This window comes from Triturus cristatus, chromosome 8 (genome assembly GCF_964204655.1).
Source record: "Triturus cristatus chromosome 8, aTriCri1.1, whole genome shotgun sequence".
Taxonomy (NCBI): domain Eukaryota; kingdom Metazoa; phylum Chordata; class Amphibia; order Caudata; family Salamandridae; genus Triturus; species Triturus cristatus.
In genome coordinates, this window is record NC_140591.1 from 298,559,953 (window position 1) to 298,575,295 (window position 15,343).

The 15,343-nt window shown below is 49.0% G+C and overlaps 1 protein-coding gene across 1 annotated transcript in view; it reads left to right on the plus strand.

Moving 5' to 3' along the window:
* The window catches only part of ZMYM2 (zinc finger MYM-type containing 2), a 1,132,334-nt gene that overhangs the window by 871,372 nt on the left and 245,619 nt on the right, over positions 1 to 15,343 (plus strand). Inside the window, exon 17 of the mRNA XM_085621554.1 lies at positions 5,007 to 5,116. Coding sequence (XP_085477680.1) covers positions 5,007 to 5,116 — 110 coding nt within the window. The remainder of the gene's footprint in view (positions 1 to 5,006; positions 5,117 to 15,343) is intronic.

A 15,343-nucleotide genomic window follows, 5' to 3' on the forward strand; every position in this document is an offset into this window, starting at 1 on the left:
CGGGAGGATCTTCTGTCGCAGCAGCAGGGGATGGTCCTCCACCCGAACCTGTCCAGTCTCCACCTCTTTGCGTGGAGATTGAGCGACGGAAGTTGACTCCTTTTGACTTGCTTCTGTGATGTCATTCTGGCAGCCAGGTATCCCTCCATTAAGTTGATATACGCCTGCAGGTGTAACACATTTGTGGCACGGTGCACAGCAAAGGCTGTGGATCCCCTTTCTGACCCTCTTTCTGAAGTCCTACTGTTCCTTCTTTCTTTGGCCCAGCAGGGCTCTGCTCTGGGAACTATCAAGGGCTTCCTTTCGGCTATTTCGGCCTTTCTCAGGCTCCCTGATCAGCCCTCTCTTTTTAAGTCCCCTGTTGTAAATAGATTCCTTAAAGGCATTACTCATCGTTTCCCTCCTGTTCCCTGCGTAATGCCACAGTGGGACTTGAACCTGGTTCTTACATAGTTAATGTGCGCTCCCTTTGAGCCGCTTCACAACTGTCCTCTTCGTCTGTTAACTTTGAAAACTGCTTTCCTGGTTGCCATCACCTCTGCTAGGAGAGTGAGTGAGCTCCAGGCTCTTTCTTGTAAACCTCCTTTTCTGTCTGTCCATCCGGAGAAGGTTGTGCTCAGAACACGTCCATCCTTTCTGCCAAAGGTTGTCACTGCCTTTCACATCGGGCAGACCAACACTTTGCCCACCTTCTTTCCGCATCCTTCCAGAGAGGGAGAGGCTCCACCGTCTGGACCCAAAACGTGCGCTCTCATTTTACCTGAATCGCACACAACAGTTCCGGGTGGATGACCAGCTCTTTGTTGGCTACGTAGGCGCCAAGGGAGGTCGGGCCGTACACAAGCGGACTATCTCCTGATGGGTTGTCTTGTGTATTAAAGCCTGTTACTCTCTGGTGAAAAAGGAGCCCCCAGTGGTGCTGCACGCCCATTCCACCAGGGCGACAGCGGCCACTACTGCATTGGGACGTGGTGTCCCCTTACAAGACATCTGTCAGGCAGCTACGTGTGCCTCGTTGCGCACTTTTACTAAACACTATTGCTTGGACAGCCAAGTCCGGAGAGACTGCTTCTTTGGCCATTCTGTTCTCCGGGACTTTCTGGTGTGATCTTGGTTTGCAGACCCGCCACAGGGGTTGGTATTGCTGGGGTATCTATTCTAAGGTAAGAAATCTATCACTGCGTGTTTCTTTCAGATGAACAAGTTACTTCCCTTCGGTAACAATATATGTGTAAGAAACATTAGTTAGTGATAGATTTCTTACCGCCCCACCCATCCTCCTTGTTTTGCAAACTGATTTCTAGGATTATGGTCATCCCTTTCAGGGCCCTAGTTTCAATGCACAAGTTGTCAGTATCTTGCATGGCTCTACGTTCCTGGCGCGGAAAGTCGTGTACAGAACTGACGTTAGCGCGCGAGGGCGGCGTCTAAGTAGCTACCGCGACGTCATCTCGGCTACCACAATGCCAACGACGCGGAGCAGCATAATGCCACCTTCTGACACGCTGGGGACTGCTGACGAAAACTTTACGGATCCAGTCTGACACCTGGGGGTCATTCTAAGTTGAGGAATCCATCACTAACTAATGTTTCTTACAGATATATTGTTACCGAAGATAAGTAACTTGTTCTTTAACCTCTGTAAGCCTTTGGGGATCCACTGGACTCTGTGCACACTATACCTTACTTTTGTATAATATTTCCAGAGCCTGCTTCCTTCACAGCGGCACTAGGGCGGCCGTTTGCAAAGGTCAAACTTGGGATCTGGTGCCAATGTAATCCAATGGAGAAAGGGGGCAATGGAAGTGGTACTACTTGCAGGTGGGCAGCACAGTTTTGGAACCCATTCTTTGGGGGGGGGGGTGGAAATTAAGGTAAGCACAGGGGGGGCCACATGGCAGCACCAAACTTGCACCTCCAGAGGCACAGATGCAGCTGGGTGGGTCCCGAGTGCCAGCAAAGCATCGGGTGTCCAATGCAAACCAATGGGGAATCTTGAACTTGGAAAAAGGCTGCAGGCTGAGGCTAGGAGGTTGGACGAAATAAACCTACAACTGCACAGGTTAGTTGGGATGTGCTGGAGCGTCAGGACACAGTCGGTGGATCTCTCCAAGACCCAGGGGCTACGTGTGTAGGGGTGTCCTTTGGCATCAGAAGTCAGCTTAACAGTGTGGTCATGGTGGTAGGGGGTGGGTGAGGGGGATCATTGTGCAGGTGTTGACATGGATTCTGGCAGGGGTCAACCCACAAGGAACTCTTGCTCAGGATCGCTGGGGAACCTTTTCTGGACCGGTGGACCTCCTGGACTTAGGCCATGGGCGTCATATGCAGAGGTGGTTGACTTAACAGTTCCACAGGCAGAGCACTTGGTCTTTAAACTTGGTTTTGTTCTGGACAGGTCTGCTGTCCACAGAAGAGCAGGAATCGGGAGCCAGCAGTGAGGGACAAAATGTTACCCGCTTTCTAAGCTGTCCTAGGGCATATAGAAATGGGTCATCTGAAGGAGTACAACCCTCTTGGCAGGCCACCTGCTGAGCATACAAAATGTACAAGCACACAAGCTTCACGGAGAAGCAAATGCATCTCACAATTGGGAGCTAAAGTAGCAAGTGCTAAATAAAAAAATTCACAAGCGGGGTACGCCAGCCAAAGCCTTGTTGACTACACCAGACAACACAAAATGCCAACACTTCGCGTCCATTTTCCCAAACCACTGATTCAATGAGAATGACCTATCAATTGACTGGTCAGGAATAGTTACCTACGCTTTCCCCTGGTACCCTTGATTCCAATGGTAATAGACAAATGCATACACTCAGCCATGATGCTAACCCTAAAAGTTCTGCAGTGGGCGAGAAAGACCTGGTGGAGCTTTTCTAAGGAGCAATTATAAGCCTCCCAGCCGTTCAGGACATACTCCTAGTACAGGAGGAGACAGGTTTGTCACCCAGAACTAACCCGCCTCAACGTGATGGGATAGCTCCCGAGTACACCGAACGAATTATGATGATCCACTGGGATGCTAGGAGACCAAGTATGCGAAGGGTCTTCAATGCAAATTGGAAAGAAACAGGGTGTAAGAAAGAGGGACACATAAACAATAGAACTGAGGATACCACAGCTATCACATACGTAACTCACTTGCTAGGTGAAAACACATCACTCAAGGTTCACCTGTCCACCATTGTAGCGTACACTAGTGAAGTCAGCTTGTTTTGCTCCTAGAAGGAGTAAAAAAGACTTGCCCTCTCAGTCAGTCGGCCCCCATGTGGATCCTAAACCTAGTGCTCACTCAGATAATGAAATAACCGTTTGAACCTATACCCCAGTCAGAGCTAATATTCTTAACTCTAAAGACAGCTTTTCTGGTAGACATCACGTCTGTGCATAGTCACAGAACTACAAGCACTCAACATTCAGGATCCATACTTAGAAATACATATGGATAGAGTGATCATGAAGACAAAGCCACATTTACTTGCTAAGGTGGTGTCATAATTTCACGGTAAACTATACAGCTTCCTGCGTTCTTCCAACAAAGCAGAGCTTTGTACACTCTAGAGATCCGGACAGTAGTCTTGTCCTAACCACTTTCAGGAAACTAAGCATGCAAGAAAGGATAAGCTATTTTTTGTTTCTTTGAAGCAACAGGCAAAGGGACACCAGTTTCGAAGATGGATAGTGCAAATAGTACCAACATGCTACAAGAAGAGCAGTGCATGACACTAGAGGAAAAACCAAGGGCAACGGAAAAGGGAGCAACCCTAGCCTTTCTGGCAAATTACATCTGTATGGCAGATACTTGGTCCTCCATACAGACTTACACTGAACATTACAGTGTGGACATTCAAGTAAACCGAGAAGCTCGGGTGAAGCAAATAGGTGTTAAAACACTTGTTCGCTACAAGATCAGCAAGATTCACCCTGCAAAACTAAATGATTAGTCATGTGTAGGAGTAGTTTTGCAGCTTGACGAATTTTCTGGATTCAAATATGACCCTCCCCATTCTCTCTGGCAAATGAAGGGGACAAAGCAAGAGAACAGCAGAAAAGGCAACACACAAACGAAGAAGTTAATGAATTTGCAGGTCACAAGGGGAGAAAAGAATCTGAAAATGGCAGCCACGCACAGGAACTTCCAGGGCACATGTCTGATGCCACAGGGGAAAGGCATACCACTAAATAGTTGTGAACAGCACCCACGAGAAAATAAATGGAGAGAACAGTCACAATGCTGGACCCAAATACTAGATGGCAGAATAGTGCACAACATGAGAATCCAGAAATTTCTCCAAGCTGCAGACTACTCTTACAGGTAAATTACCATCTCCTTTTTATAAAGAACCTACTTAGATTTCAATACTAGTAGGAGGCAACACATACAGGCACCTATGTTCTGATTCAGGAAGGGAGGCAAGATAGCTAGAGGTGGAGGCTTTATATAGATATATTGTGGGTTTTATGGTGAGTGAGAATGTGCTATTCTGCACATGCTTGGTTCTGAAACTAAAACTTTGCAGAAAACCAAATTGCAGTATTCCAAAGTGAGCACCTATGTGGCAGGAGATCATGCAGTATGTGGTTTACAATACACTAGCCCTAAAACTGAGTGTTACAGGTTAGTAATATTTTCCCGATTTTTCTGTTTTGCTTAAAGAAGTTGATTGGAAGAATGGATTTATTTATGTGGCAGCAGTAAAAATGCAGAAACTTAGTGTTTCAAATTATCCATCCAGGCCAATTCCTGTTTTGATATGTTGTGAATCTCGTAAGGCGATTATAGTGTCCTCCATAACAGCAATTAAGGTAGTTGTTTCTCTTGTGTTTAATGTTGCTATACCTGTGCAGTAGATATGTTCAGTTGAGTTTACGTGCCTTAAAATAGAAATCTCTCATATCTATTTATTCTATCAAATACACTTTTGTCGGTGATGTGGGTGAACTGTTCCAATTTTTGGAAGTTACAAATGAATTATGAATAATAAATATTTCCTATTTCAATTTAGATGATATTTTTTTAGCTGCTGAAGAACTTGATACTGAAAACGATTTTTTGTTGCCACCTGTTTTTGGTGAAGAATACGAGGAGCAGCCAAGGCCACGATCGAAAAGAAAGGTATGATTATTAGTGCAGAGAATGTGCAACTATGACCTTTTCAATGTAAACTTGCCACCTACCTTTTAAGAAGACGCTGTTGCTTTGTCTTGCAAACTATCTCAAACTACTTTGCTCTCCTATCTTCTATACACCTTGGATTTCTACTGAAATTGACCAGTCCCTTGAGCAATTGAATTGCGTAGTACTTAGCTCAGTGGTGCAAGATGCGTAAAACAAATAAGCATTTATAAAGTCACTGACTAGTGAAAATAAATTTACTAAGCTTCACTAACCTACTCAACCAGTAAAATGCAGGTAGAAGTAGTAGTGCCTGTTACACTTGCACACACATACAAACTGCAACAGTGCAGGATACCTTTACTCACAAAAGAATAGCGACAGCACCAACAGCTGTAATGGAAGCTTTGCCATGGAGAGAGGCAACCCTCCTCTGCCTAAGCAGCAGCAGTGTAGGATTCTCTTCTGCTAACACATCATCTAAAATTGGATGAACAGTACGACAAAGCCATGGCCACAATAAGATAACCATTGAAGAGGGAGAGATCTAAACAGTAGAAATGCAAGGTTAATTAACACTGTACTGTTTACACAGCTCTGGTAAGACTATCTCTTGGCCGCCGGTTCTGAAGGCATCATCTGGTCTTTTCCATTTGTTTGGGAATTATGTCTAGTTCTGAAGGCATCGTGTGTAATGTTAAGTTCCTGGTTTCATCTGAGACACATCATGCACTTCTGGAGGCCACTTTTATAATGTCTTTCATATACTGAGGATTTATCTGGATTATTGTATCTATTTTTGGAGCCCTTATATATTGCAATGTCAAGTGCCCCAAGCCTTGCCACTATTATTTTGTCCAGTTCTTAACACCTTATCTACCCGTTAGCGGCTAGTTCTGAAGTCACTAGTGTATCCATTTCCAGAGACATTTTCTTGAGTAATGTTGGCTTTTAAATGCTACTTCTAGAGTGTTCGGTAGGCCTCATATGGTGTATTGTTTAGTTCTTCTAGCTATCTTCCTCGCATTTTGGCAATTTTTGGAGGTCATAGCTCAAGTATTGCATCAAAGTTTGTTTTAGTTTAGATGTACGAGTTTGTGCAATAAATGATGAATTGGCATATGAATGGGAGGTTGGTTGGGTCAATGGTTGGTTGGTCGGGCAGGTTGCTTGCATGTGTAGATGGAAGAGTGGGTTTGGAGTTGCGTGGATGTATGTATATTACATAAGTGAATGAGGAGTGGGTTAAGTGTTATAGATGGTTGAGGTTTTGTGTGACTGTGTTTGGAATGGCTGCAGGCAAAACAGCACATCAAATAACTGGTAATAACTTGAGTGCCTGATAATTCTTAACTTTACTATACAAAGGACTTAGTTTATATGTAAGTAAAAGGTGTTAACACTAGAAGTAAAGATTTGTTTTTGGAAATGAGAGGGGACTGTTAGGGTTGCTCTAGGATCTTTCTGTATGTTATAGTTCAAAACTAAATTCTGTTAATTTAAAGTCTTTGCTGGAGTTACTTCAAAGGCCAAAATCAGAAGTCCTGCAGCGATGTGGCTTCGAGGATACTGAGGCATGCACTCAGAAATGTGATCTTTGTACCTCCCTCGAAAGAGAGAGAGTTCCCAGAAGTCATTCCAATTAACCTGTGATCTAAGGAACAGAAGAGCGCATCATTTCTGGTAGGTTACCCTTCCTTTTAGAGGTGTCTTATGGGCGTCTTGGTGAGGTGATCTGTTGTCTGTTCATCAACTTCCATAGGTCAGCAATCTCGGCCTATAATGTCTGTTTAACAGCCACTGGTATTCTTGTTTGGAACAGTGACATAGAAGGGTTCTAGTCCATGCTGCATATCCCTTATTTTGATAGTGGATTTTCTGGTAGAAAATGTCCGGGGCAGGTGCTTTCAAAGACTACGCTAGGGATTCCAATAGACACTGAAATACTCTCCTCTTACTGTTTCTGGTTATATATATATGGAACTGGAAGTGCAGGGAAGACAATTGCAATGGTTCTGGAATCCGGAAGAAAGTGATGTAGGAAGATGGGTTTCTGTTGCAGTAACCCCCCACTGTTTGCCAGACTACTGATGCACTTTTACTCTACGTGCCCTGGGTCTCTGCCAGTCAGGTTTGCAGGGCCTGTGTTCTTTCCCAAAACTGTCCTTGTACCCCCAAATGGCACCTCTCTGGCCACATGTCAGTCCCTTGTAAAATGTACCATGGCTACCAAGGGCACTGTGGCCAGGAAGGCCTCTAAGGGCTGCTATACTTATTGTGCCACCCTTGGAGGCCTTGTACCTTTAGAGACACACACTGCCATTGGAGATTGCGTGTTTTGGTGCAGAACAAAGTAAAGAGTCGGCATGGCACACATCCCTATGTGCCATGCCTACAACCCACTGCCCTGGCATAGGTCAACCACCCCTCTAGCTGGGTGCACTATACCAGTGGTGAGGGTACAGGTGCATGAGCCCTGTACCCCTAGAGTGTCTAGACCAATTCTTAGACATTGTAAGTGCAGTAATGCCATTAAGAGTATATGCTGCTGGGAGTTTGTCATTACGAACTCCATAGCACCATAATGGCTTTACTGAAAACTGGGAAGTTTGGTATCAAACTTCTCAGCATATTAAACCCACACTGATGCCAGTGTAGGATTTAATGAAAAATTCCCTCAGAGGGCATCTTAGAGATGCCCCCTGAAAAATGACCAGCCTCTAGTGGGTTCCCGCACTGGTACACACCAGCCTGCCACCACAAGACATGTTTCTGGACCCCTGGGGTGGGAGCCTTCGCGCCCTGAGCCCAGAAACAAAGCCTTTCCTGGGTGGAGGTGGTCACACCTCGCCCAGGCCAAGAAGAGCCATCTGTGGCAGGGGAGCTTCAAAGGCCTTGCTGCCTTTGTAATGCGACCCCCAGCCTCTCTTGCTATCAGGAGTAGGCCCCCTTCCTGTCTCCCCTCCTTTTCGGTGTGAAGACAGGTGGGAAAAATTAGCACAGCGCACGAGGTGTGCCCACCTCTGCAAACCTCACCCCTCAGGTTGGGGAGCCGAGGTGAGTGTCAAGCATTCCTGTCATGCGAGGGGAGGAAAACGGTAACCAGCGAAAACGGACTACATCTCCCAGGATGCTTAGCGGTTGAGAGGTTATGTAAACAGGAGAGCTGTTACATAACTCAAGGAAAACACGCCCTTATGTAAACAGGAGAGCTGTTACATAACTCAAGGAAAACACGCCCTTATGTAAACAGGAGAGCTGTTACATAACTCAAGGAAAACACGCCCTATAAAGGGAGGAACCGGGAGGTACAACGCTGTCGGATATTGTGTTTACACCGACGTACCTGCTTAGTGAAGAGCAGTGTTCCGGAGTGGTGCTCCAGTAAGGCAAGAACGGAGGTAGGTCGAGTCGTTACTCCCTGGGCCGTGTCTTGCCCCATCGTCACCTGTGAAGGACCCGGAAGCTCTACCGGATAACCATTGAGCTTCGCTTTTTGACTCGGCTGAGTCAAAGCGCAGAGGCGCTTTTGCTGGTTGGAGTCGGAACTCCCAGCCCGACCAGAGATACAGGGACTGCCAGCTGTAACGCACACCAGGAGGTGTTTGCCGCGTTACAGACTCGGAAGTCCACAGGATCGATCGAGCGGCTGCTCTCGGTTCAGTCTTCTTTGCTTGTGATTGGGGTATCGGTGACGCATCACCAGGAGGTGACTCCGCGTCCCGGTGCAGTCTGAGGAAGAGGTTGAGCGGCTGCTCCCTTCAGGTAGAGACCCCGGCTGGGTGTTTCCCTGACTCCTCGATTCTCCCCAACACTCTTCGTGCCCCTCACAGCCTACCGATTGGCATTGTCGGCCATTTCATTCCTGCCCTCTGTTGGCATACGCCGGGATCGGCGTATATGCAGAGGACGGTTAGGACCATCTGTGCTGTGGGCTGGTAACGTACTTAGCCTGGAGGATTCCAGTGACTATAACCTTTGTTTATTCCTTGTATTATTTTTGCCTTCATTAAAATAACTAAACCTTCACAAGTGGTTGCGTTCTCATTATCGTGTCTGTTAAACGATCCTGAGACGTTCAGGGCGTTACAAAATATCCGACCTTAATAACACTAACTGTCTCCCGGTCGATAACAGACATGGCAACACTAGATGATGTGCTGGCTGCTTTAGCGACCGTGCAAATTGAATTGGCTGCCTCCAGGCAAGAAACAGCCGATGTAAAAGCCAGACTGGATGCTATCCAATTGGACCCGCTCACGCCCAGCACCTCCCTCACGAACCAGACCCCTGCGGTAGTAGTGGAAATGCCGGTAGCCGTCCCCTTGGCAACACCAGAGAGGTACAGTGGGGATCCTAACACAGTGCAGGTATTCCTCACACAAGTGGCGCTACATTTATCGTGCAAACCAAGGGCGTTCCCCACGAGTCAGGCTCGTGTGGCTTTCCTTATATCCTATTTGGCTGGAAACGCGGCACAATGGGCCGTACCTCTGGTGAGCAGGGACGACCCCATCTTATGTGATTGGGGTGCTTTTCGCGAGGTATGTTGGCGACCAACCAACCATTGACCCAACCAACCTCCCATTCATATGCCAATTCATCATTTATTGCACAAACTCGTACATCTAAACTAAAACAAACTTTGATGCAATACTTGAGCTGTGACCTCCAAAAATTGCCAAAATGCGAGGAAGATAGCTAGAAGAACTAAACAATACACCATATGAGGCCTACCGAACACTCTAGAAGTAGCATTTAAAAGCCAACATTACTCAAAGTCTTCGACAGAAGGGCTGACTCGTACACGGCGGACCGTGAAATGCTTGAGTTGAGACAGGGATCCAACGACCTGGTGCAGTATCTCAACGCGTTCCGAAGGCTGGTTGCGGAAACCAAGTGGCCTGTTGCTAAACAGGCGGCGCTCTTCCATCACGGGCTGTGCGATGAGCTCAAGGACGCCGTGGCTCATATTGACCCACAACCCAAGACATGTGAGGGCCTTATCAACCTGGTATTACGGCTGGAACATAGGCTAAGTGAAAGAAAGGGGGATCATGGGAGAAAAGGAAACTCCCTTCCATCCTATGTGACAGTGGGAAGTCCTGAAACTTCCACCGCATCCAAGGGAGAACCCATGGACAGCGAGCCTCACAGCCACGGAGAAAGAGTCACGCCGTAAACAAGGATTGTGCCTATATTGTGGCAAAAAAGGGCACTACGTACGTGAATGCCCTGCCAAACCGAAGACGTCACGTTATCGGGCCAACCGGTCGGAAACAGCCGTGGTGGACGTACCGGCGGAAAACTAGAGGACTCCCAGACCAAAGAAGGGGCATCTCGGAGTCACTCATCCATCCCTTCACTTTCCAACTCGGTCACTAAGGGACAACGACACCTGTTTCTCACGGTGCACGTGGGAGTGCATGACCAGTGGATACCCGTTGTGGCCATGGTGGATTCAGGGGCCACTGGCATGTTTATGGACCACAACGAGGCATGCAGGCTAGGGCTAGTGCTTCTTCCCAAAGCTGTACCCGAAGACGTCTATGCTGTAGACGGAAGGCGATTGGTGACGGGGCCCATCGGGCAGCACACGGGGGTCCTTCCGATGAGATGTGGGAGGAACCATTTGGAACAAATCGATTTTAACATCATCCGAGCGCCCCAATATGGCGTCATATTGGGATTGCCGTGGCTACAGAAACACAACCCCTCTGTGGATTGGCCAACACATCGCATCGAACTGACGTCACCGTATTGCATCCTGCATTGTGGAATAAGAACGGAATCCCTTGACGCAGATGAGAGCGGGAGTCAGACGGTGGCTACAGCGGCAGAAAAAGATGTGGCTCTCCCCCAGGCTTATCACAGTTTTGAGGATGTATTTGATGAGGTGAAGGCGGAAGTGCTACCACCACATAGACAGTTTGACTGCCAGATCGACCTGGTGCCAGGGGCCAGCGTTCCCAGCGGCAGGCTGTATGCCCTGACGGAGCCTGAAAACGTGCATCTCCGGGGGTACCTGGATAAACTCCTCAAGCTAGGATTCATCCGCCCGTCCAAGTCTCCGGCCGCCTCGCCACTCTTCTTCATCCCGAAGGCTAATGGGGAGCTGAGAGCCTGTGTGGACTTTAGGGCATTGAATGCGATAACCGTAAAGAATCGGTACCCCTTGCCTCTCATCAGTGTACTTCTGGAACAGGTCAAGAAAGCTCGTATCTACACCAAGTTGGATTTGAAAGGGGCATACCATCTGGTGCGCATGAGGGACGGAGACGAGTGGAAGACTGCCTTTAAGACCAGGTTCGGCCTTTTTGAGTACCTCGTCATGCCGTTCGGTCTGTGCAACGCCTCGGCAGCCTTTCAGTACTTTTTGAATGAGGTATTCAGAGAGGAGTTGGATATCTACGTAGTCGTATATATCGACGACATCCTCATCTATTCGTCCAGTGTGGAGGAGCACGTACACCACGTCAAAGCTGTGCTCCAAAAGCTGAGGGAAAACATGCTGTTTTGTAAACTCAGCAAGTGTGACTTCCACGTCACATCCGTGGAATTCCTCGGAGTGATGCTGAGTCCAGAGGGACAGGAGATGGCAGAACGAAAGATCAAGGCGGTGAAAGAATGGCCGGTGCCCCAAAGCGTGAAGGACGTCCAAAGTTTCATTGGCTTCGCCAACTTTTACAGGCGGTTTATAGATGGATTTTCAGGATTGGTGGCCCCAATCACACAGCTACTGAGGAAGTCCAAGGAGTTTGTCTGGTCCCCTGAAGCGAACAAAGCCTTTGAGGCCCTGAAAAGCGCCTTTGGTAAGGCGCCGGTGTTGGCTCACCCCGATCCGGATCTCCCCTACGTGGTGGAAGCGGACGCATCGGATGTGGCGCTGGGGGCTATCTTGTCCCAACGCAACCACGACACAGGGGTGCTTCATCCCGTTGCGTACATGTCCCGCAAACTCAACGACGCCGAACGCAACTACCATATTGCGGAGAAGGAGCTTCTCGCAATCAAGGACGCCTTCACCGAATGGAGGCATTGGTTGATGGGGGCAAGACATGTGGTATCGGTGTACACGGACCATCGGAACCTACAGTTCATGACGGCCACAAGACACCTTTCTCCCAGACAGCTGCGGTGGATGATCTTCTTTGCGGGGTTCAACTTCCGCATCACATATCGGCCGGGGACGGAAAACCGGAAGGCGTACGCCCTGTCCCGTCAATCTGCAGTTAAAGAACCATTGCCTGCGACCGAGCATTCCATCATTTCCCCGAGGATGTTATTGGGGGTTATCCAACCGGATACTTTCCTGAGGGGAATAAAGAGAGGGATCAGGTCATTCTGATGGCGGAGGTGGCTCCTCAGTCACAGAGAATGGCAGCTGACGGACGGGATACCCCTGAAAGGCAGGTGCCTATTGATACCCACGCCTAGGCTAAGGAAACAAGCATTCATCTGGTGCCATGACTCTCCATGCGCAGGTCATTTGGGCTTTGAAAAAACGGTGGCTAGCATGGGACGGCATTTCTGGTGGCCAACCATGAGAGTGGATGTCAGGAGGTGGGGACAGGAGTGTCCTACGTGTGCTACCATGAAGGCCGACCATGGCCGAACCCAAGGGCTCTTACATCCACTTCCGACCCCGGATAGACCATGGGATAGCATATCACTGGACTTCGTGGTGGGCCTACCGGTAGACCAGGGGATGACGGCAATACTGGTGGTGGTGGATTACTTGACGAAAATGGGGCACTTCATCCCCTGCAAGAGAGTCCCTACGGCCGGGGAATTGGCGTCACTACTCCTAAAGAATGTGGTACGACTGCATGGATTACCTGGGGTGATCGTGTCGGACCGGGGGTCGCAGTTTACTGCGCAATTCTGGAAGACTTGGTGCACTGCGCTGCATGTTAAGACCGCCCTGTCCACCAGCTACCACCCTCAAACGGACGGCCAAACCGAGCGCCTGAACCAAACGCTCAAACAGTATCTGCGATGTTTTGTGGACCAGGGCAGGGAAGAATGGGTCGACTTGCTATGGGTTGCAGAGATAGCCTATAACAACGCCACTCACAGCTCCACACAGTCATCTCCGTTCTATAGCAACTATGGCCAACATCCTAGGTTCTTGCCATTTCTACATCCGTTCAGAGAGGACAGGATTCCCGCCACAGCGGACAGGGTGGCACACATAAAAGACACGTTGATGCGCTCAAGGGCTGTCCTAATAGAGGCCAAGAGAAGATACAAGGCTGCGGCAGACAGGAAGAGAAGGCCCGGGCCACTGTACCGCACTGGAGACTACGTCTGGATATCCACAAGAAACATGAGGTTTCGAAAGAACAGTGTGTTCCATCCCAAGTACATGGGCCCCTATCGAATTACCAAGTGTATGGGTCCCGTGAAGGTGTGCTTGCCCCAGTCATTGCGGATACACCCTGTCTTTCATGTATCATTGCTCAAACCAGCACCCTCCAAGCCGTCTGGGACACCTAGGCCGGTATGCGTGGAGTCGGAGGTGGAGTATGAAGTGTCAGGCATACGGGCGTCCAAATGGCGCAGGGGGAAACTGTGGTACCTGGTTGCGTGGAAAGGCTATGGCCCGGAGGAGCAGTCATGGGAACCGGCTGAAGGGGTTCATGCTCCGCGCTTGGTCTCCTTGTTCCATCGGCGTTTTCCTGCCAGCGCTGGACCCGTGGGGAGCCGCTGAGAGGGAGGATGTACTGTCAAGCATTCCTGTCATGCGAGGGGAGGAAAACGGTAACCAGCGAAAACGGACTACATCTCCCAGGATGCTTAGCGGTTGAGAGGTTATGTAAACAGGAGAGCTGTTACATAACTCAAGGAAAACACGCCCTTATGTAAACAGGAGAGCTGTTACATAACTCAAGGAAACACGCCCTTATGTAAACAGGAGAGCTGTTACATAACTCAAGGAAAACGCGCCCTTATGTAAACAGGAGAGCTGTTACATAACTCAAGGAAAACACGCCCTATAAACGGAGGAACCGGGAGGTACAACGCTGTCGGATATTGTGTTTACACCGACGTACCTGCTTAGTGAAGAGCAGTGTTCCGGAGTGGTGCTCCAGTAAGGCAAGAACGGAGGTAGGTCGAGTCGTTACTCCCTGGGCCGTGTCTTGCCCCATCGTCACCTGTGAAGGACCCGGAAGCTCTACCGGATAACCATTGAGCTTCGCTTTTTGACTCGGCTGAGTCAAAGCGCAGAGGCGCTTTTGCCGGTTGGAGTCGTAACTCCCAGCCCGACCAGAGATACAGGGACTGCCAGCTGTAACGCACACCAGGAGGTGTTTGCCGCGTTACAGACTCGGAAGTCCACAGGATCGATCGAGCGGCTGCTCTCGGTTCAGTCTTCTTTGCTTGTGATTGGGGTATCGGTGACGCATCACCAGGAGGTGACTCCGCGTCCCGGTGCAGTCTGAGGAAGAGGTTGAGCGGCTGCTCCCTTCAGGTAGAGACCCCGGCTGGGTGTTTCCCTGACTCCTCGATTCTCCCCAACACTCTTCGTGCCCCTCACAGCCTACCGATTGGCATTGTCGGCCATTTCATTTCTGCCCTCTGTTGGCATACGCCGGGATCGGCGTATATGCAGAGGACGGTTAGGACCATCTGTGCTGTGGGCTGGTAACGTACTTAGCCTGGAGGATTCCAGTGACTATAACCTTTGTTTATTCCTTGTATTATTTTTGCCTTCATTAAAATAACTAAACCTTCACAAGTGGTTGCGTTCTCATTATCGTGTCTGTTAAACGATCCTGAGACGTTCAGGGCGTTACAGTGAGGCCCACTCTTCAGTGCCCTCCATCTTGCAGATGGCAGGCACTCTCCAATCAGAGTTAGGGATTGTGCCTACTCCCCCACGTGGGGTGAGCACATCAAAGGTGTAGTCACCCTAAGGTCAGTAGCCCATTGGCTACTGACCTCGAGACCCCTAAAACACCCCATAAATACAGTATTTAGGGGGCAGCCCTGAACCGAGAAGACAGATTCTTGCAACCTACGAAGAAGGATGAAAGAGGACGCTCAGCAGAGGAGACTGCAGAGAAGAACTGACTTGGCCCCAACCTTAACGGCCTGTCTGCAGTTTCCAGGGATCCTGTGCCAAAAGTCGCCTTGTCCGGCAGCCAGCGACCTCCAGAACCCTGGGAGGACTAGCTGCCTTCAACAAAGACCGGATCTCCTGTGAACAGCTGCTCTGTTCAA